At 41.2% G+C, this 22435-nt stretch overlaps 2 protein-coding genes across 2 annotated transcripts; one reads left to right on the plus strand and one right to left on the minus strand.

Moving 5' to 3' along the window:
• The first annotated feature begins 6162 nt into the window (after positions 1-6162).
• Positions 6163-10540, plus strand: fam166b (family with sequence similarity 166 member B). The gene is made up of 6 exons (XM_046067483.1): positions 6163-6376; positions 6998-7206; positions 7852-8006; positions 8500-8626; positions 10020-10232; positions 10368-10540. Exons 1-6 carry the CDS (start codon positions 6312-6314, stop codon positions 10460-10462), a joined length of 864 nt encoding a protein of 287 aa, XP_045923439.1. The 5' UTR covers positions 6163-6311; the 3' UTR covers positions 10463-10540.
• Positions 10541-11726: 1186 nt separating this feature from the next.
• Positions 11727-20815, minus strand: LOC123982224 (AP-4 complex accessory subunit RUSC2). Its single transcript, XM_046067651.1, has 9 exons — positions 19469-20815; positions 18863-19157; positions 17697-18719; positions 16500-16576; positions 16175-16349; positions 15965-16070; positions 15825-15871; positions 12881-13553; positions 11727-12413 (listed from the first exon to the last, which is right to left on the minus strand). The coding sequence occupies exons 1-9, from the start codon at positions 20813-20815 to the stop codon at positions 12302-12304; spliced, it is 3855 nt and encodes a 1284-aa protein (XP_045923607.1). The 3' UTR covers positions 11727-12301.
• Between the last annotated feature and the right edge of the window lie 1620 nt (positions 20816-22435).

Raw genomic sequence — 22435 nt, forward strand, 5'->3', positions numbered from 1 at the left:
AGGATGGGTACATGGTGGCCATAAAGGGATGGACATGGTCAGAAACAATGCTCAGGTAGGCCGTGGCATTTAAACGATGCCAAATTGGCACTAAGGGGCCTAAAGTGTGCCAAGAAAACATCCCCCACACCATTACACCACCACCACCAGCCTGTGGTAACAAGGCATGATGGATCCATGTTCTCATTCTGTTTACGCCACATTCTGACTCTACCATCTGAATGTCTCAACAGAAATCGAGACTCATCAGACCAGGCAACATTTTTCCAGTCTTCAATTGTCCAATTTTGGTGAGCTCTTGCAAATTGTAGCCTCTTTTTCCTATTTGTAGTGGAGATGAGTGGTACCCGGTGGGGTCTTCTGCTGTTGTAGCCCATCCGCCTCAAGGTTGTGCGTGTTGTGGCTTCACAAATGCTTTGCTGCATACCTCGGTTGTAACGAGTGGTTATTTCATTCAAAGTTGCTCTTCTATCAGCTTGAATCAGTCGGCCAATTCTCCTCTGACCTCTAGCATCAACAAGGCATTTTCGCTCACAGGACTGTCGCATACTGGATGTTTTTCCTTTTTCACACCATTCTTTGTAAACCCTAGAAATGGTTGTGCGTGAAAATCCCAGTAACTGAGCAGATTGTGAAATACTCAGACCGGCCCGTCTGGCACCAACAACCATGCCACGCTCAAAATTGCTTAAATCACCTTTCTTTCCCATTCTGACATTCAGTTTGGAGTTCAGGAGATTTTCTTGACCAGGACCACACCCCTAAATGCATTGAAGCAACTGCCATGTGATTGGTTGATTAGATAATTGCATTAATGAGAAATTGAACAGGTGTTCCTAATAATCCTTTAGGTGAGTGTACATCACATGGGCTACATCAACATACATCAATAGGAAGTCAGTTTGAAAGCAGCGACAGGGCTCAGACTCAGAAAGGAAAGCTTTCTCCTCTTAACAAGTGAAACAAAAATGTCCAAACATCATGACAAACACACTTTGGTCCTTTCACATGGGCAGTGTTTTCCTCCTGTTCTTCCTGAACAGCTGGCTCAACCGTCTCCTGGCAGATTTTTTCTCAGATGGCTGCATCTTTTGGCTGTATAGATAAAAAAATAAATCAAATAGAGCTGAGGTAAGCCATTGTACTGTAGAAAGCTGGAAGTGGCAAGTGTAAGCTAGGGTTTGTGAAAAGCAGGACAAAATGTTCAAGAGGAACTGAAGGACAGACTGAAAATGAACTCCCACCAAAGCCTCTGCATCTACTGTGCATTAGCTCTGGATCAGTGCGTCAGTGCGTCTGGCTGCCATGTTGGAGTAGCACACCCATTTCCTCAGAGCATCATGAATCACATAAAATTAACAATACTGCCCCCTTAGAGGTTAAAAATATGTCTCACCCATCTCTCACAGCAGGGTCCTCTCTTCTCAAAGACCCAATTTTTAACTTCCAGTTCTTCTTAATTTTATTCGTCTTCTCCTGAAAAGACACAATTAAACATTTGCAGACAAAAATAAGAGAAGATTTTAAGAGAATAGAATAGAAATAACACATTTCATATAAAGTCATTAGGCTATTACACAATACAAATGACATAGAATTTATATTCTTTAGTTGGTATTTTGATTGTGGTTATTACATAAGTACAAATTATGTGTTGTATTTGAGTGTGTTCTATGTGCTTTACATGGCCTTCCTCTACCTTCTCCGGCAGGTCATCTGTACTCAAATGCTGCCCTCTGCAGTCTGCATTCAATGTTCCTGCACCAAACACACACACAATGATCTAGCTAAAGATGAGCATCTATTTACATATAGGACTATAGAAAACATATCAACACAAAAGGTGAAAGTAGAAAGAAACAGATACACCAGGACTCACTTAAATGCAGCGCTGCAATGGTTGAGTCTGAAGCTGATCTCGGCCGAAAATATCTGTCAGGATAATCTTTCTGCTGCTGTGTTTTGCTGGAACTGTGATCTGCACTTTCTGTATTTTTAAGCCTTTGACAAGAAGAGAGATCCTCCTCAGCAGCTTTAGAGTCACTCTGACAGGTGTAGAGAGCCTGAAAGAGAGCCAAGTGACAGGAAAGACAATGTTGTCAGGGGTTTAATTCATATGAACCCTCAGGCTGCATCATCAGCATCATGACAACTCGTGACAACTTTTTAATTGCGCTGCAAAGAGGCAAGACATGTATGCCTTCAGCTGGCTCACCTTCGCATCTTGAAGCTCCCGCAGGGTTTTTGTCTCCATCTGTAACGCTCGACTGTGCATCTGTTGTCTGGCAATTTCCTCTAACATTTGGCACACCTGCTCCAAGTAGCTGAGCCCGGGACTCAGCCCTTTCCCCTCCTCCTTACCAGGGTTCTGCACAGACCATTAAGCAACAAAAGTGTCATCTTGTAGAATACAATTCAAATTCAACGCATACAAGTTTTGTCAGCTTAAAGGACCATGTTTTTCCTCACTGCTGCTGTGCAAACACACATAGGTGACATTATCCTGTGGCTGTTTTTAGCCAATCTAGCTGAGTGGCTCTATGTCGGTCAGTCAATCAACCACTTTGGAACAGCAGGTTGACATTTGTGATTTTAACTTAAATTTCTAAACTTCTGGATGGATTGCCATGAAATTTGGTTCAGACATCTCTGTCTCCCTCAGGACGAAGTGTAGTAAAAGTGGTGATCCTTTGACTTTTCTTATTGCGCCAGGGCAAAATTTCAACTTGACCGAATACCTGCAAAACCAGTTACCTTCCCATCAGCCTGAGCTGTACTTTGTGTGACCTCTGAACAATGAAATCCTTGACATGTTTAGTCAGAATATCCAGATTTGTTTGACTGACTGATTGCTTATCATTTTCTCTTTATTCATGTGGCACATATCACGTGAATTTTTGAACTGGATAATGAAAGTATAATTACATGTAATTGCAAAAAGTATATAATTAAGTAATTATGACTCCTTGAAATAAATAAACACACACACACACACACCCAATGACTAAAACAGCATTTAAACACAACAGTTAATTAACATACAACTGGTATGATTAATCCAGTTGTCTCAACACCTGTGCCGTCAGCATGGACTGATTTTCACACTAACTCTTGGCAAACTCGAAGAGGAACATATCCAGTGGTTTGTTTTTTTTACAGTGTTGTTCAAAGTCAAATTTCAAATGAAGACTAGTTACTTCCGCCATCTGGTTAGGAACGTGTCTGTCACATTTATCCAAAACCCCACAGACTGCTCAACTTCCCCCACGTCTCCATCCATTCCAGTCTTGCATGTAGGCATAAAGTCACCTGGGCAGACTGGTTTTATGATCCCTCACACCACAGAGTGACTTGTGACAGGTTGCGAAAGATGAAAGAGATAATGTATGAGTGATGACATGCCTGTCCTACTTTAAATTTGAGACAACTTGATGTGTTGCAACCCTTCAATTATGATAAAAGTAGAGGCTTTGTTCCACTTATGGAATTTTTTTCAGGCTTTCTTTTCACATTTACAATGCAGCGCTGTGCAAGACCGTACATGTTATTGTGAAACGTATGTAATCCTGACACTAGTCCAAAATAAGCATGAGTAGAAATCTGACACATTATGGAGATTTTGTGTCCCTTCTGCTTTTCCAAAAATTCAGAATTCTTGGAAATGTGTTTGGTTTGTGACATAAACAGAATCTCACCTCTAATCTTGTCTGAGTTGGCTTCTTGTCACAACTCATAGCCATCAGTTGTCCGCACATTTGGATCATAGACACTGATGGGTTGGCTGTCGTCCTTAGGGCATAAGTGTCTGACAGTTGACTTCGCATAATGTCAGATGTGTGTCGTTTAGGTAGAGAAAATGCTCGAGGTCGTCGCCTGAGCACCTCGTCCACTGTAAGGGGCTTTGGGTTGTCCTTTAGATGTTTAGAGTCAGTCCTCTGTAGTGCCTGCTCCACTTTTTGGTGTAACGTGGTGGAGCTCTCCTGAGCTCTGCTGTGACAGAGGCATGAGGAGGAAATGGAAGATGAGGAAGGCAAAGAAGATGAGAGGACAGGAGACTGTGATGTTGAGGCTGCAGTGAGTCTTTCATCTTCTCTTTCTGGTGTAAATGTGTCTGTTTCTGCGTTTTCTGTTAAGGCGCAGCAGGATATAGCAGGATATAGTGTCGTGTCAGAGCTGGCTGTCTCCACTCCAGAGTCCACAGATTCTAAGCGCAGGTTTGTTCCCATATCAGAGGAAGGTGTAGGTGAGTCTTCATCATATTTTTTGGGACAGTCTGAGTCCGAACACTGGCCTCCTTCACTTATCCAAGCCTCCATGAGGTTTCCAAAGCTCCTGTAAAGATTCATCTCCAAACGTTTCCCCTCACAACCCTGCTGCTGAAGTACAACAAGAAAATGAACAAGACACCAGTTTAGACAGCCCGAGCCACTAAGGTGAACTGCCAGTGTAGAACATCCCCTCTGTTCCGCCTCTGTTCCGTCACCACACCTCCCCCCATCGTCTTTCCTGCCACAGCACGGAGCTGCATGTTAATGCCCGCTCCCTCCTGTCATTAAGTCCTGATAACAAGACTGACTCACTCAGAGTTATTTGAAACATTCTATTTGTTTCACACCTGTAAGAAATCCAAGACATAACAAGAACAAGCCATGACACATAGATACTTGCTGGGATGCTCTGTGTATTTACAGACAATACATTTACGAGTACTGATTTAGCTGCCGCTTTTAACCAAAGCGACTTACAATTGCTATATATGTCAGAGGTTGCACGCCTCTGGGACAACTAGAGGTTAAGTGTATTACTCAGAGACACATTGGTGGTGTCGCAGTGGGAATCAAACGCAGGTCTCTTACACCAAAACACATGTGTCTCATTCACCCACCATCACCACTACTTAAAATTAAATAACAAACTTTTCACAGACAGAGGTGCTACCAAGGGAAATACAAAGTATTATTGATTGCTAAAATTACATCAAAGTCTCGGAACTTTCTTGAGATGGAAACAAAACTCATGCATTAATATAACCCTTCTATTCGTAAGTGTGAGTATGAGAATGGTAACATAACATATTAAAATTCCTTGATAGATGCACAGCATTAAGGTATGTATGTGTGTGAAGGAGAACTGTAAGAAGAAGCGCAGTGTGACTGAACACTGTTTCGTCATACACAGTAAGATTTCTCACAGAGTGTAGGAATGTGGAGAATGAACACTCCTGCCTGCTGATTTCATCTACATTCCCCAGGTGAACAGTGGCAGCATCTGATCAAGCACAAAGACCTAGAAACTCAAAACAAAAGCTTATTTATTTCGAGTCGCTGCACAGTCTTCCCATCGCTGACCATGCATCTGATGTCGCATTGATGAATGTTAACTGTGATTTTAATATTTCTCCATCACCTACCCAGTCAATTTAGCCACCTATATTATTTGCTATTTTCATTAGACCAACAGTGTAGAAACGAAAAGCTGTGTTCATTGTCTATTTATATATCTATCTGTTTCTGTGTTAAAGGATACTTTTTTCAAGTCTGTCTTGACATTTCACACATGTCAATAATCTGGTGGGAGTTACTATATATTGATTAAGGCAGTAGTGCTCAAACTGTTTCTGTCATGCATCCCTTCAGAAGTTGAAAAACATTGATGTAATAAATAGCAATATACTTATAATAATTATGATAAAAGGGGGACCTGAAGTAATATGTTTAATCATATTTTTATTTTGTTATTTATGTTCTTGACCTCACTAAAATGACACTGGTCACTGTAAACATTCCTCCTTGTCATCCTAAGTCTCAGTAAAGCACTGCAGAAAGTCGGTAGGTGTCGTAGTTGAGCATTTTTCCATTGAAAAAGTCACTGCAGACAACAGCACCACCCACTGTTTTTATAACACATTTCATGTTTACTATGTAATCCTCACGGTCTTCTTCTTCATTTAGGCTATTTATTTAAAATCGTTAGCAAAGACAACGAATTTGAATACAGAGCGAGTGTACTCAGCACTCTGAACCTTGACAGAGATGCTGCTTAGTCGGTCTGTCACACAATAGTCTACCACTAAAAGCTGAGAGCTATATGTGTACTATGAATGTATTACACCAGACTATAAACCCCCTCATATAGGCCCTACAGTGTCACAGCAAGTAGACTAGTTGTGTCCATGCACAAAAAGTTTCGGTGCACACTTCAGCACTTGACATTGAGCTCCATCAGTGAGTTTGTGTTTGATTGTCTGTAGCAACCGGCAACCACCGCGGCGAGGGAGGCGACCTGCTTCTTCAGGCTTAAGCTGGATCAATATGGAGAAATATGCCCCTACATTTAGCAAAGTTTTGCTGACACCTGATCCACATTATATACCGGGGTAAGTCCATGCCTGCTGATATGAGATTCGGTAAGAAATAATCATATCCTTTTAAAATGGCAGATAAAATCATATATGTAGGCTAGTGCGTGGGCTCCTTATTAGGCTATACTGTTAAATCATTAGGAGACAAGAACATATCATAAATGCAATAGGGCCTACAATGTGATAACCCTGTAAAACTCACAGCTAACAAGAGGTCTATAATAATATTATTTTATTTTATTTATTTGTTGGTTTGGTTTTGTCAGATTAGTGTTAAAGCTATCTTATGTAGTATGTTTTGCAGCCTTATTTGCTGGTGTATTATAGAGTAAGGTGTCCCTAGTCATTTGTCCACAATGTAAAGAGAGACTTAAAATACAGCAGTAAACTTTCAGCCCACTGTTGTATGGCACCATTGTGTTATTTTGTTATTTTATGTATTTAGCATTTAACAAAAATTTGCATATCTCTACATCCTACTGATTTTTTCAGATTTTGTGTGTTTAATCTGTTAAAGTGACAAATATATGTTAAATATACGTACATTTATTCCTGTTGTGTCCAACTCAAAAGCTGCTACTGAGGCACTACAGCTGCTGGAGTTTGTGTTTACCCCAGACTCCCTATTGTTTCCAGGTATGCAGGGTACTGCCCACAGCTGAAGTACAATGTGGGGAAGTCTTACGGCCAGCTCACAGCCGAGCTGTTGACTAGTCCAGGGGTGAAACACTCCGATCGTCTGGTCCTCCACACGGGTCATGTCCCCTCCACAGAGGCTGACCTTGGTCTGACACAGAGAAACATCCTTGACAGTAACTTGAAGAAGATGATACCAGGATACACAGGTATAGATATCACACACTAACCTGGGGTTAGGCTGTTAATTATTTATGTTGTGTAATAACTAGTCCAACTATATGTGTTAGTTGTAAATAAAAACCGGTCACCTTTATATTTGTGAGTTTAAATGACAACATACAACAAACAGCCATAGGTTCTTGTAGCAGTGTTTGCAGTGTTGATTTGAAAGTGTTTACCTTGTAATACAGAGCATTTTAAAGGGTCAGTTCACCCAAATGACAAAAAAGTTTTTTTCTTCTGGTGATATCTAGCCATTCAGGTTGCTTTGGTTTTATTTGCTCTGTGGCTAGACAACATATCTTTGAAAAACATTGCCTCGATCCACGGACCTCTTTGTGAACTGTCTTTGGAAATACTTTTGTGCCAAAGAAATAGTCCCTTTGAAAAGTTTTCACTTTGTGTTCTGCAGATTATCCAGAGTAACGCTGTTTCTGGAAAGAGTTGCTGCTGTCATTTTTCATTACTGTTAGCACCAGGACCAGCACCTCCCTAATATTTAGGTGGAGGCAGAAATCTCAAAGACAGATATCTCAAAACCTGAATGAGTAAAACCCGAATGATCTTCATGGCTAAACGCCACGAGACATTTGGGTGAACCGATCCTTTAATGATGGTTGTTGCTGTTTTAGGTTTCATTCCAAAAAGTCAGAACTACTTTGCCTGCAGCTATTCTGAAACATGCCGTAAAGCGCTGTCTGAGTTTTACCAGGAGGGGCGTTCAAAGATCCAACGGCAATCAACAGATCTGCCAACTGTTGTCAACCACACCAGCCAACAGTTTGAAGTAACCTACACACACAAGTTCTGGCTCTGCCTCTCTCTCTGTCTCTCTCTCTCTCTCTCTCTCTCTCACCCCACCCTAGTTCACTCGTTTAATTATCCATGGTGGAGTCCAGTGTCAGTTCACTGTAATGTAATCCCCCCTAAAAAAGACTGAGAGGCAGAGCTGGTCAGCTTTCTGACCACAGATTCACCAATTATGTCTCTGAGATTCACATTAATGAACATTTTCAGATAATTACAATGAATTATTAGCAGTATAATCAAGTTATTTATGGCACACATTTCGTTTCACTTGCATTAATACATAATTTTTACAGGAACTGGTTTACATTAATCCTATGGTAATTGGTATTACATATATGGTATTTAGTATATTTGTTGCCTTTTAAACCTTCTGTTATTGCTTATAAACAGGTTTGTCATATGATCCTTTTTGATCATTGAGATCTGGGGTCATGCATGTTTTAATGGTTCTCTGTTATCTTTTGGCCCAGAGACCGAAACCCCCTTTGACGGCAATCTCCAGTAAAGTGATCTACGACAAGCCCTTGAAGTCCTTCACCCCCGCTGGAAAACCATATTTCATGGATGATGATAACCCGTACAAGTACTTTATCTCAGGTACAACACAGGGAACAGCTGGTTCCATTAAAATTAATTTGGCCTGAAACCTGAAATAACATATTTTTTTGTTGATATTGCAAACATGGGAGCAAACACATCCAGCATATATGGCGTACAAGTGCGTACTAGCATACAGTTGGAGAGTCACTCATGCATTTAGCTCTTTTGGTCTCCACTCACTTATGAGAGGATTTCTCTGCTATTCAGCTACTAAATGCTCCACCATGTTCACCAGCCAGTCACTAACTTTGTCTGTTGGTGCTGAGCAGGTAGCGCACAGTAGGTTTTAAGATCTTTTTTGACGAAATCAGCTTGTTGCTGCTGACGAAAACCACACTATGAGAGCAGTGAGGGTGAACCAAAACAAAAAGCTCAGATCTGGAAAAACAAAATACAATGAGCTGAAAGGCTCTGAAATGCTGAGGCTAATTGCAGGTTGTATGATACTTCTTTCTGGGTTCATCGCCACAAGCAACCCCTTTCACATACAAGTAGTCATGTGCTCTATTGTTAATGTACAAATATTGATTATTTAGCTGCTTTAAAGCTGTATTAATTCACTTTTGGTCACTAGGGGGTTGAAAAAGCTGACAGACACAGAGTCCTGCTAAGGCTAACATCTTAGTAAACAATTAGTAGTAAGCACACCCATCAAACACAGAACAACAGTATTGTCCCATTGGAGTCATGTTTGTGACCATCTGGCAAATACAAAGTAATATTCACTTGCCTCCTGAGAAAAATATCTGTGTCTTTAGCTACTAGATATTCAACTTTACTCACCAGGTATTGTTAACTTTGTCTTGCTGTGACTGGAAATGCAATCGTGCAGACTATGAAACCAAAATAACAAACTGCAGCAATGGGTGATGTTCTCTGAGAGTTCATCACTTTGAGTTTTGTTATTTGGGTTGACATAAACAAGACTGATCCTGGCTTTTATACAGTTTTTTCTCTTGCATACCAAAAAGTTCCAAATAATTACAATGTGTATTGGAGCCATTGTAGTATTGTAGTTTTTAATACAAGGGTAATATTCTGTAACAAAGTTGCAAATCTACGAGAAGAAAACTTGGAAAAATAGTGTTTTCCAAGTCATTAATAATAGATGATAAGAGTCAGTGCAGACTAAGAAATGTCTGCAGTTTTTTTCAATTGTTTATGCTTTGAACAGAAGGAAGTACCTCATACTAGGTTGGTGAAAGTAGCTTTGGTGTCTGCATACCCTGCTTTCTCAAAGAAATTGGGACTTTATAATCTCAGAAAATATGTATTTAATAGCTTATTTAATAGTTTTTTCCTGTAAATTAGCATTTATTTCTCATATATTTCCCACTTTTAACGAAGTTTTTCTCAGACTATTTTTTCCCTACAATGGCCCTAATAACAGGTTTTACAGGGCATGTGCCAAAATCCCGCTTCCTAATTGGCAAAGGTTACCCCATCACTACCAACCAGGCACTGATCCAATTTGGAAAGCAGCAGCAGAGTGACCCCACGTCCCAAGACATCCCAAACAGGAAGGACAGTACAATAACCACTCTTCCCACTATCTATCCATCAAACAGAGGTGTGGTTCCGTCATTCACAGGACACATCCCAGGTCTGTGTTTGTGTCAGCAACTCATTTCACTCTACAAAGCCTTGTGATCAGCTATTTTATAACAGTTACTGAATAGAAATGGATCACTCTACCAAGGATTGAAATCAAATTCAAGAATTTCTAACTATCCCACAGGATACCAGTTCATGTATGGACACACCTTTGGTCAACTTTCCCAGAACGCACTGGAAAAGAGTGGCATCAAGAGGATCCTTCAGGCAAAGTCATGAAACCATCATACACTTCAATAAAATGATCATTATTAGCAAGATAAAGGAGTTGTGACACAAGTCAAATAAAAGAACTTATCCATGAAAACAATTTGTGCTGAAATACAAAAACATGTGGCACATGCATAAACATTTGTACTGTTCACTGTTGGCATACAAGAAGAAAACAGGTAAATGCGTTAAGTCTTTATTGACTTTGATTGTCACTGGGCATAGAGGAATTCTTCAGAGGTTAACAAAGTGATGCTGGGTGGAATAATTTCATAGACTTCACGTTATTGCAGTACATTATCTATTTAACAAATGCAAAGGACACATTTTCTGCTCTTTTCTCCCTCTTACCTAACAACCAATCTATCAAAATATACCTGGCACACATTTATATACCTGAAACAGCCACAAGATGGCCTATATTTGTGCAACTGAACAAACCTCACCGGAAGACATACAACTGTACTATACCACACGATTGCACACATTTTAAACTCCAGTCCCAGAAAATGACCAAAACCCAACTACAGCTATAAAAACATTAACAGGAAGCTAAGAGATGTAGTAAATACAGAAGCACCTATTGTATGTTTGTTAACTCATGCACCTACAGTTAATCCATGCTGGGAATTTTCTCATAAAAAGGAAATTACTGGAAATAAAACATCACTGACAATCCACAAGGATAGTGTATCTATATATTTGGCACTAATAAGAGTGTATAGCTAGCTTTTTTTTCCACCTATAGATGAAAGGTACAGCTATGGAGAGAATGACAGCGACGTTTGAGAAATGGACAGTTTTGCACCACAAGAATATTAAACAGTCTACAACAGGTCTATAACTTGTTTTATGATTGATATGTGCCTACAGGAAATATAACGGAGAATAACAGGTAACAGAAGCACCTACTTGTGATTATTCCAGAGTGCAATTGCAAATAGGCCCTCATTCATCAAGCTATTTCCTGGAAAACAGCAATGTAACAACTAATATGAGCACAAATTACATAGCACTGATAAAACGACACAGGGACGTTTTAAGCTGGTTACACCAGGAGCCAGCTGTACCAGCTGTTTGAAAGTTCAAACTAGGCCCAGTTACAGAGATTTGTGCATCACTAAATTAAAAAGGGTTGCACAAAAAATATAGTTCTTACTTAGAGATTAGTTGTCATTGCATGTTTACACCCAGTAACTTCCAGGTGTAACAGTAGCATTAGCTAACCCAAATCTTATGTTAGCTGGCTAACATATGACCTATTTATTTTGAAAAGTAGGAGATAATATGAACAGTTGGCATATGTGACCAGGCAGTTAATCTAAACACTGTATAATGACACACTGGGAGGACTTTTAAATTACACTTCACAAAGTAACAGAATATAGTTACCTCAAATTCTTCAGAGAGGCAAAAATCTACTAACTAACTCTAAAATTTCTAAATGTATGCTTGTATAAATAAATGAAAGTAATCCTAACATTTACAAAGGATTAGCTGTTATATTAAATATAAATTGGACACAAAGTTATTTTTGCAGTTATGACAGCGACTTCCTGTTAGTTGAGCCATTCTAATGGTGCAGCTTGATTTATTTTGAAACTAGCTGATAGTTCAGAAATTAGAAAGGACACACAAACTTAGCAATGGATTCACGAATAAGCTGGTGCAACACAAAGCTTGATGAATACGGGCCATTGCCATATCTGTCAATCCTGTATTTTATGTGTTTTCTGCTCAGATCAGCAGCATCGAGCACTGTGTATGTATTATCATGCAGTCCAGACTTTTTGTTTTTACAGTAAATAGCCTCCACTCTGTCCTCCAGCCACATAGGGTGTCAAGCTTTCAGCAGTCCTTGTCAGTCTGAGAACCCCCTAGCTTCATTGACCTGATGGATTGAGCCAACAGTCCAAGCTGCAATCTCTCCAAATGCAGCCACTGTGATGGCCGTCTGTACCTATGAAAGCGATGATAAAGAGGTATTGGTTACGAGTAGTGAGTTTGAGCGTCAGTCTTCCATCAGCCTAGATCTAATTCTCACAAACAAATCAAAAATTAACCTAAGATTAATAAATGGTAAATGGGCTGCACTTCTATAGTGCCTTTCTAGTCTTCCGATCGCTCAAAGTGCTATACACTGGCTACCATGCAAGGCGCCAACTGGACATCAGAAAGAAACTGATCATTCACACACACTCACACACCGACGGCAAAGCTACAGCAAAGCGCTGGAAAGGTGCTTTACAAGAACAGTCCATTTACATTCGACATAAGGGCTGGGTGAAGCTGGGGATCAAACCGCCGAACTTCAGATTAGTCGGTGACCCGCTCTACCTCAAAACACAGCCGCCCACAATACATAAAAGTAGTTTGAAAATAAAACAAAATCTGTACTTGTTTTCAGTGCTCACAGCTGGTTCTTACCTTCTGTATTGTGCTTCAATGTGACTCTGAGAAACTGTTGCTGTCCTGGTATCAGCTGCTCCAAACAGTTTGGCCCAGCGCAGCCCACCCTGACATGGACTTTCAGCCTGGACACAAGTTAATGCATTTGGGCTCTCATTGTCTTTCTCTCCCCTCCTCTCTTCTTGCCTGCTGTCCATACTTATTTGAGACCAAGTATCTGCATTATTATTCTGGCTACAGTCCTCCCCTTCAACCACACCATCCATAAGGTCAGGCTCTTTTTGCCACCACTGGATGCCACCACCAATTGGAGCTAACAATGGACTCCTGCTGACCTGCATCCCTTCGCAATCCTGGTTAATGCAATTCTGAGAACTGAGCGACTCTTGGTGATGCAGACCTGAAATCATTGTTTGCTGACCGCTGCGGCTGCTGTCAGCCTTTTTGTCAACTTGCAGTAGTGGCCAGCTGGTCGCTAAGAGCGCTGAGCATGGTGGAGGTGGAGAAACACCTTCATCCTCCGAACACAGCTGTCTGTTATGTAGCAGTCGGGGCTCCAGGAGCAAGCTGAGGTCGAAGGGCAACACAGAGAGTGGTTGCAGAAGAAGTAGCAGCTCCTGAAACAAGGGCTGACAATGACCCAGTGACATGGACAGGAACCCCCAAGAATGGTAGTATGTGGTCACCACATCTGTGGAGACACAAAGATCCAAACATATGCAATTATTTGTTGGTAAAGATTGAATAATTATTTAACATGAGTCTACAGACACACAAGCAGCTCAGTGATGCTGTTGAGCAAAATGCATCAAAAAACATCTGCATGCTAGCATAGTCACGATAACAATGCTAACGTGCTGATTCTGAATTTCACTTTGTTTTTCAGACCTTTCAATCTCATCTTACAGTTTTCAGCAGATCACCTAACCTGCCATAGATGATGCGTAGGAATACAAAAGTTTTAAGGTTGAGATAATGTAGTTCCAAATACTGCAAGGTAATTAAACTGAAAATATTAAACACATAGTGTGTACACTTGAACTGATATTGATTTTTTTCCAGTGGGCCTTATTTTACGTGGTTTAATACGTTTCACTGCTGACCTAAGGTGACCACATTTCTGAAACGAAAACCGGGGACATTTTTGGTTTGGTGGTTTTGGTCATTAAAAAATATGTTATTATGAAATAAAAAAGGGAGGTGATTTCGGTTTTATAATCTGTCAAATATAACTCTTCTGAATGAAATCAAGTCATTTTGAGGCAGAAACTACATTTCAGTCAATAAGTAGAGGCTGTAATTACTTTCTGGCAAGTAGAATAATGCATTTTATGTGTGTTTGGCCATTCAAAGGTATTTAAACAAGTAAAAAGGACTGGATTGGTTGGTACACAGCAAGTTAAATAATGTAGAGTCATAAGGATAATTGCAAAAGAGATCTTGTCTTTATTTTATATATAACTCAGCAGTAAGTCATGTTAATTATAGGCTACATTCGTTTTCCAAATATGAGCAAGGATATTAGACATAGGCCTGCCAAACACATAATCTATCGGCAACAACAGGCTTCAATTATTGCCTATAATCGCGTAAATGTCATGCTTGGTTTGATAAACTGCAAACTCTAATTTGGCCACAATTGTGATTATTCTGTTAAAAGAAACGTTAAAAGTAGGCCTATCACAAATACATATCTTTGCTTTTACCACAGACATAAAGTAATGCACGTTATATCTGTTTGATCCACATAAAAGCAGCTGCAGACGTAAAGAGACCGGGCGATACAGCTTTAACATCTTGCTCCTGCGGACGGCAATCAGTTTTCAGCGATCACTTTATGAAAGCTCATTGTGTGTGTGTGTGTGTGTGTGTTGATGCTGTATGTACATTTACTTGACAGAAATACTTGATGGCTATGTGTGAAAAAGAAAAGGTCAAACTGAAGGAATTAATTTGCTTGGCAAATTGTGTTAGATCAGTGCCCATTTAGGCTACCAGGTAGAGTGCACTCAGTGCATTGTGGCTGATTTAGTTAATCTAGAGACAATGTGCAGATTTTTTCCCACATTGACCAATCGCTTGATTGAAGAGCTGGCAGAATTTCAGTTCAGAATTTTAGACCAAAGTATTAGACAAATAAAACTTTTACCGGATAAAGGCTTTTAACCAGAACAAAGAAATATGACCACATTACTCCTATTTTAGCTTCATTACACTGGCTCCCAGTATGTTTTAGAATTGACTTTAAAATTCTATTGATCACTTTTAAAGCTCTTCATGGCCTCTCGCCTTGTTATATTTCTGAACTTTTAGTCCCATACGCACCAGCACGTACCTTGAGATCCTCGGGCAGAGGTCTGTTGTCTGTTCCAGAGTCTCGACTGAAAACTAAAGGGGACAGAGCGTTTGCTGTCAGGGCCCCGAGGCTCTGGAACAGCCTGCCCGAGGAAATCAGGTCGGCTGAGTCAGTGAACTCTTTTAAGACCCTTCTTAAAACATACTTTTATAGGAGAGCCTTTCCCGATCTTATTTGACTTTATTTTATCCCTTTTATTTTATTCTATCTTACTTATTTTATATTTATCTTAAACGTGTATTTTAGTCTTTTCAATGTTTTCTTGCTTTTATCTTGTATTGTTTTTGTATTATTGTCTTTTGGGTATTATTGTCTTTATACTTGTTAAAGCACTTTGTAACTTGTTTTTGAAAAGTGCTCTACAAATAAAGATTATTATTATTATTATTATAAATGAAAAGACATTATTAAAAACATTATTATACAATTCTTTGCGAAACCTGAACGTGTTTTCAAATGTCAAGACAGTTTGTTCATTATATGTTGAAATATTAGAGTACGGACTGCAGCGGTAGACCAACTGACCAACTCACATTTGACATTTTGCCACCCTGCTAGTGTGGTACAGTACAGTACACAAGTACAGTATATTGACTGTGAACCCACCTTTTTGACTCTGAAGGTGACTAAGCCAGAACTCCAAAGCTCTCAGACTGAAAGAGAGCAAATAACAAACATAAGATAAATGTTTATACTATGTGCAGTAATTTCATTATCATTAGTATGATCAAAGGTAATTTTGGTACTTAAGCAGGCCCATGATGAAGGCTCTCAGTCTCATGCAGTGGCTGGTGAGCTGAGGACATTGTCTGATTTTTGAGACCAGGCTGTGAAGGACCCTGGTGGATGGACCTGTAGCAGAGTTGGTCAGAGTTCAAAAAGAGTTCATCAAAGAACCAACAAACAGAGTACCATAAACAATGCTGCTCATGATTCATGCTTTGAGTTAAATTTACCGATCCTAGTAGAGAGTTCCACCACACTCCAGGAGTGGTTGCGGCGCTGCCCGATGATGAGATCCAGTTTGTGATCCCGAAGACCGTCCTCTAAAATATTCTGGACCGAGGGACACAAATGTTCCAGGACCAGACCGGCGATTGTGGGACTGCGAGAGCTGTTACCCAGACGCATCTGTCGCAGATAGAGAGAAATATAATACAGTATTATTATTCCTGCTGGCACAGCAGCTTTGTGACTTTAGTCCAAGAATGTAAGTAATATCCATTTGCACTTTTCCATTGTGACACATCTTTCAAGCTGCTTGGTTCTGCCAATTCATACCTTTTCGTCGGGGTCTCTGCTGCTGCCAAAATGAGCCATGATCAAATCCACCGCCCTGCTCACAGACCTCAGCAAACCTAGAGACAATGGATGTGGAAAAAGGTTATAATTAATGCTTCATACATTGTTAGGGCAGATACAAAACATTGATATATTAATATACACAGTACATGTTACATTGCAAATCCTCATCTTATGTAATTTCTGTGTATTATTGATTGCTGTATTATCGAAAGCTGAAACAACCCGCTAGTGTGGTGGGAGGATTTTAACTAACCTGTTTCCAGTAAATATCAAATTGTGTCTTGAAGCGATTTCCCTTGTTCTGTGTGTCTCGTCCAAAGATACTGACACTCATTTCTAGACAATTGTGATTTGCACTGGAAACAGGTTGAAATGGTGTTACTGCACTGGCAGATGATTTACTTGTTTCAAGAAAAAAAACACTCAATAAAAAAACAAAAAAATTACTCTATAAGATTTTCTTCTCACTAACTGGGTCAATGCATAGAAATACGAGAGAATGCTTTCAAGGTTCATTATCATACTGCAGGAATTCAAATGTGAATGAAAACTGAAGATAAATGAGTCAGTTTTCTATTTTAGAAATGATTCTGATTTACTTGCTTTCCCTCTGCCTTTCTTTTTTCTTCTCACACTGGCTAGCTTTTGCAAATGTCACAGTAAATTCTTTATGCATCTTGTTGCTGCCTGCAGTGCTGCACCACACTGACTGACACCACTGCTGAAAATGTCTCTATCATTGATTATCCATCGCAAAAGGTTTACATTTATATCTTTTCATTCAGTGACCCATACTATAGCCCTAAAACAATATGATTGGGCTATTATAAATCATTAACACTGTTTCTACTGCATCATTCTCCCTCTCGCCCTCTCTTGGAGCTCGCAGTCGTACACACATAGGCTACGGAGCAAAAGGCTCGGCCAATCCCGTGCAGGGAGAGTTAAAAATAGGTCATGTTTGAGAGAAAGCCCCTTCAGGGTATTGAAGGCACTGCTGCAGCACAGTGAGTTTTTGTTGCTGCTCTCAACATCTCATCACTGGATAGACAATCCAATCAAGGAGGAATCCAGTCATTACTGCCTCGGGGTCACTTTTTATTGCATTCAGATTTCAATATATGGCATATACTGTATTTATAGTATATAGTATCAGTCATTCATTGGCCTCACCTCTCCTCTGAAGATGGCTGATAGACATTGACTCATAAGATGTATCGGGTGAGAGGCAAAACTCTGTGGGCGGCCTGTCACTCAGGATCAGCGATTCACTGTGTTGATTCTGACTCGGCTTCCCACTGAGCCCTACAGGGTCCTGGATATGCTGTGGTTGCAGCCCAGAAGCAGCAAAGGATAGCAAAGAACTCAGAGAGGAGAGAGGCGCTATAGAGGAGAGGGCAGCTGTAAAACTACTGTTAAAAAAAAAGCCAGAGTCAGCAGGTGCGGCCCGGTCCTGAGGGAACTCCTTTTCTGGTTGTAAGGTTGTGGAAGGAGACACAGACAACTGCAAATTTTGGTGATGGGTCTCAGTGGTTAGGGGTAAAGTGGGTGGTGTATGAGAGAAAACTGAATGGTAGGAAGTGTGGGTCTGTGAGTGATTGGGACAGTGGGGCTCAGTGTTGGCATGGCTCTGCTCAGGACTGAGGTTAATAAGGTCCTGGTAGGTGGGAATCTTAACAAGGTTAGACTGATTTGGGTCTGGGATCGGATTTAAAAAAGTGTTAGTCTGAGTTTTTCCAGAGTGTGGGCTTGTTTTATCTTGCATCTGAACCAGTCTGGGCTTTGGGCTGGTGTAAGGTGGACCCAGGCTGCTTTTTGATGTACATGGACTGGGGAGTCCTTGACTTCTGCTGGACCGGCTCCATGTATGTCTGCGGCTGAAGCACTCTGGACTCGGCGTGCAGGTGGAGCAGGTATCAGAGCTCGAAGGAGCCTCCAGAAAGATGGGGTAGTGGCTGCCCATTGGTGATAGCTGAAGATCAGAAAAGCCTTGACTCCGTTTGCCCTTGAACTTGAAGCCTGGCTGGGAGCTACCAGACTTGCTGCTCTTCTGATTCATGTACTGCTCCAGAAGACAGCCCAAGTGCTGGGCCTGGGGTTTGCCTGTGGGGACCAGAACAAAGGGCTGTATGGGCAGCGAGGTTGGTCTCTGGGCCTTACTGTAGCGCACCACTGCAGGTTCCAATGAACAGGCTCCTGAGATGGTGGTAGAGGATAAGAAAAATAGTTGAAACAGATGTTTGATTCACTTCATACTTACCAAAATTGTATGTTCGCATTTTTTGCTCTCTCACTTATAAAAGCAAACAACAAAGAATAAATCATATTTGTCACTTTACCCTTCTCAGCAGCATCAGTATCACAGTGCTCCTGGTCTAGAATCACAGATGGCTGTGTGGTTGCAGCGCTCGTGCCTTGGCTTCCACTGCTATGTGGGCTACACTGGCTGGGGCACAGCAAACAAGGTGTATGAGAGGAGTTTTGGATGCTGTCTGTATGTTTCTTCCTGCAGAGGGCTTTCTCGGTGGAGGCGGTGGCAACCTGGTAATCATAGGTCTGAAACGGAGAGCAGTCAAACCCGGCGCTACACTGTGCAGGGGAGAACCTATTTTGCTTTTGTTGATCCTCTGTCTCCTAATGGTGACACAGAAAAGAGAGAACTGCTTAGGTTTACACAACCAAATCGCATATGCATTTTTATGCAAGATGTTGGTACCACTGTCTACCGAGAAGCCCCTTATAATGGGGTTTATACTGATGTCTTCAGTCATTTACTAATGCTAATCCATTGTAAGCCATGTTGTAAACCATTAATAAATACTTGATTGAACAGTGACATCCTTATTTTATCAATACTTTATTCTTTTTGCATTTTCAACGTAAAAAATGTATCTATCTATATCATCTTATTCAGTACAAAGAGACGAGCTGTTGTATTCCCTTACCTTCTTAACTTCTTTGTTTTGTCCGTCTTTCCTATGATCTACAAAGAGGTGCTCAGAGGGAGGGAAGGGGCTAATTCTGCTCTGACCCTCGGGGCAGCTGGTGAGGCTTGACCAGGCTGGGCTGGGTGACTGGGAGGAGAGGTCACAAGTCACAAGCTTGTAGTACTTCTGGTTGGTTCCAATGGCCAATGTGGCCTGGCTTTGGAGACAGGCAGTTAAGTCTGATACCTCCAGTGAGGAGAGACCCGGGGGTAGCGGCTCCAGGGAGTAAAGGTTGCAGTTAGAGTCGAGGCCCTGAGGAGACCAGCAGGAAGCAAAGGGCGTCATGTCATTCTCCTCCTTTGGGGAAGCGTAAACTGCCATGTCCTCATGATGGAGGTCGTCGGCTGGAGTCTTGGGAACAGGTTGGAGGTTGAGGAACACGGATCCCTCAGATGACTGAGAGGGGTGAACAGCAGGACTGCTGAGGTCATGAGGCGTGGCAGGGTTGTTGCTCCGGTTATAGATAGTGCAGAAGTTAACTAAGACGCCGTCAGAGCTGTTACAGGAAGAGTCGCTGACATTCTCTGTGTGGCTGTTGGAGAACTGCTCTGGGGCACATTTGTGTTGGCTGTGGATGCAGCAGGACATTTTATCCTTCAGTCTGTCAGAGTCCTGCTCTCCATAAGCCAACACCGTGATGCCAGATCTGCCCACATGAAAGCACTGGCATTCAGTTTGCAGTAAGTCTGCCTGGTTAGGCTGGTTACAGAGCCACTCTTGGTCACTCTCACTGCCCAAAATGGTTCCTTCATTGCCCCATTCACTCTCCATGTCCCCGTAGGACATTGTATAATTTCTGGCACCATTACTTAGAGGCCAGTTAGAATTTCCATGCAGCACAAAAGATGAGTCCTCATGATATCTGTGTAGATTACCTCCTTCACTATCTTCATCTTCCTCATCCTCATCTAGCTCTATATTGGGAAGGAATGAGTTGTGTGACCGCAGAATGCCTCTAGCTCCAGAGCTTTCCTTCTTCAGATGGGAACTCATCTCCTCTGGTGACGAGGTGGAGTCGTACCTCCCGCTGCTATCACTGCCGCCCTCCTCCTCTGCCCGGTCCTCGTTGAGACTACTGTAGCTGCTGGAGAAATATCTGCGGCCACCGGTGAAGGCATGATCTCGGTTCAGCGACTCTTGTTCCGGGAGGGACACAGCTCGGGTCAGGCCCACTGAGCACAGCCGGCCGGGCCTCTTGGCTGAGCTGCACAGGGCCTGGACAGGAAGTTGCCAAGTGGGCAGCTGAACCACAGGGAAGTGGCACGCTATCAGGGTGTCCCCTGAGAGACCAGATGCTCCAATCATACTGCTGGATGAGGCTGGACCATGGAAACTGTCTCCATGTTCCTAAAATGTAATCCTGAAAGAATAGAATCACTTTGAAGTGCTGTGAATTTGCTTCGAATGTGGTATCAGTGGTATCACAACTATGAAAGAGGATTCATACGAGAGTACAATGGTAGATCAATCAATCAATCATTTATTATTTGTCCTAAATCGGCAATTTGTGTTGCAGCAGGCATAGTAACACAACACACAAATAAAGGAAAATATGACTTGAACATACAATATAATACAGAAACAGAAACACACACACACACACTCATACACCGGATTCCTTACACCATGGAACGTTGGTCGTTCTAGCTAAAAACAAAGGCAGGCATTGATCTCATTATATGTGTGGATATACAATAATTCAATTCAGTTCAATATACATTAAACAATCAATTACTACCACTGCTACTGTGTATTCAGACAGAACATAGTTTGGTTGTCAAGGGTAATGAAAAATGGATTGAACTTACTTCATTAGAATATACTGAGAATTTAAAAATGCATTAAATAAGTCTTATAACTATTATGGCTCCTTGACACATTTCAAAAACTGTTCATGTAATAATAAAGTTGAACGGAGAAGTATTAGACTCTATAAGGGGTTCTGTAAGGTTATGTTTAGTCCAGGCCCATAAGAGTAGAGTTAAAGTTATGAAGCTTCTGAATTTGAGTGAAAATGTTTTCAATTGTGCACAGCTGGACCATAGAGACATTTGTATCTTTGTTGTTGGTGTCTGTATATGAAGTGTTTGTGCTGATGTCCCTGTGGATCCGCTTCTTGATTTTTCTCAGTTTCACGGCCTTAGTGGCCTTTTTATTTGTAATGTTGCGACAAACTTAAAGCCTCAGGGACCTAATTACAGATTTAAAAAACAAATCTTAAAATCTGGGGTAAAAGCATCCCAGCCGAATAGGAAAAAGATAAAAACATAAAGCACAACTGCAGGCAGAGTCTGCTCCCTCGCTTCACACCGCTGGTGCTTAAGTCAAAGTTCTACTCTACCGTCTGCTTCTGGCCCCTCAGCACAGCCTACCCTCCATAATTCAGTCTACCATTAACAAACTCCTCCTCTCTCTGCCTGGCCCAACCACAGTCTCTCACAGTTACTCAGCTGCTCTGTAACTAGGGCAGCTGCACTGCAGAGATGCTCCGCTGGCTCTGCTAAGAGTAAATACATTTTCACATCAGTTTAGTTAATTCAACGTGTCCTACTATATTCAGACGAGTTGCTCCTGATTTCACAGACTACCACATTCAAAGCTTTAAACAAAAGTCTAATCTATACAGAGGCAGCATAATAATAACCATCACCCCTTCATGAAATACAACTAGGACGGAGTAACAAAGCATCTGCACATAAAATATCTAAACACTGGAGACAGCTCATGACATTCAATCGCAGAGAAGTAGAAACTAAAGTGAGTAACGATTTAATAATCCATTTAAGTTATAAGTAGCAATTAACGTTGCTAGGATACAAACACATACACACCAATTAACTGATATCTGCCCACAGCAGTGTTACATAGTCTTGGTGCTATGTTGTGAATTTAAACTGCGCTAAAAATCATGTTCAGAGAATTCAA

Source organism: Micropterus dolomieu, linkage group LG13, assembly GCF_021292245.1.
Source record: "Micropterus dolomieu isolate WLL.071019.BEF.003 ecotype Adirondacks linkage group LG13, ASM2129224v1, whole genome shotgun sequence".
Classification (NCBI taxonomy): Eukaryota; Metazoa; Chordata; class Actinopteri; order Centrarchiformes; family Centrarchidae; genus Micropterus; species Micropterus dolomieu.

What these genes read in the sequence shown, in the direction of transcription:
- fam166b (XM_046067483.1), top strand. Translation starts at nt 6,312, where the DNA reads ATGGAGAAATATGCCCCTACATTTAGCAAAGTTTTGCTGACACCTGAT. An exon ending in GATCCACATTATATACCGGG is followed by an intron (nt 6,377 to 6,997) that starts GTAAGTCCATGC and finishes TATTGTTTCCAG; the next exon opens with GTATGCAGGGTACTGCCCAC. An exon ending in ATTCACAGGACACATCCCAG is followed by an intron (nt 10,233 to 10,367) that starts GTCTGTGTTTGT and finishes ACTATCCCACAG; the next exon opens with GATACCAGTTCATGTATGGA.
- LOC123982224 (XM_046067651.1), bottom strand. Translation starts at nt 20,815, where the DNA reads ATGATTGGAGCATCTGGTCTCTCAGGGGACACCCTGATAGCGTGCCAC. An exon ending in TTCATCATGGGCCTGCTTAA is followed by an intron (nt 15,872 to 15,964) that starts GTACCAAAATTA and finishes GCTCTCTTTCAG; the next exon opens with TCTGAGAGCTTTGGAGTTCT. An exon ending in ATTGAAGCACAATACAGAAG is followed by an intron (nt 12,414 to 12,880) that starts GTAAGAACCAGC and finishes TCGCTTTCATAG; the next exon opens with GTACAGACGGCCATCACAGT.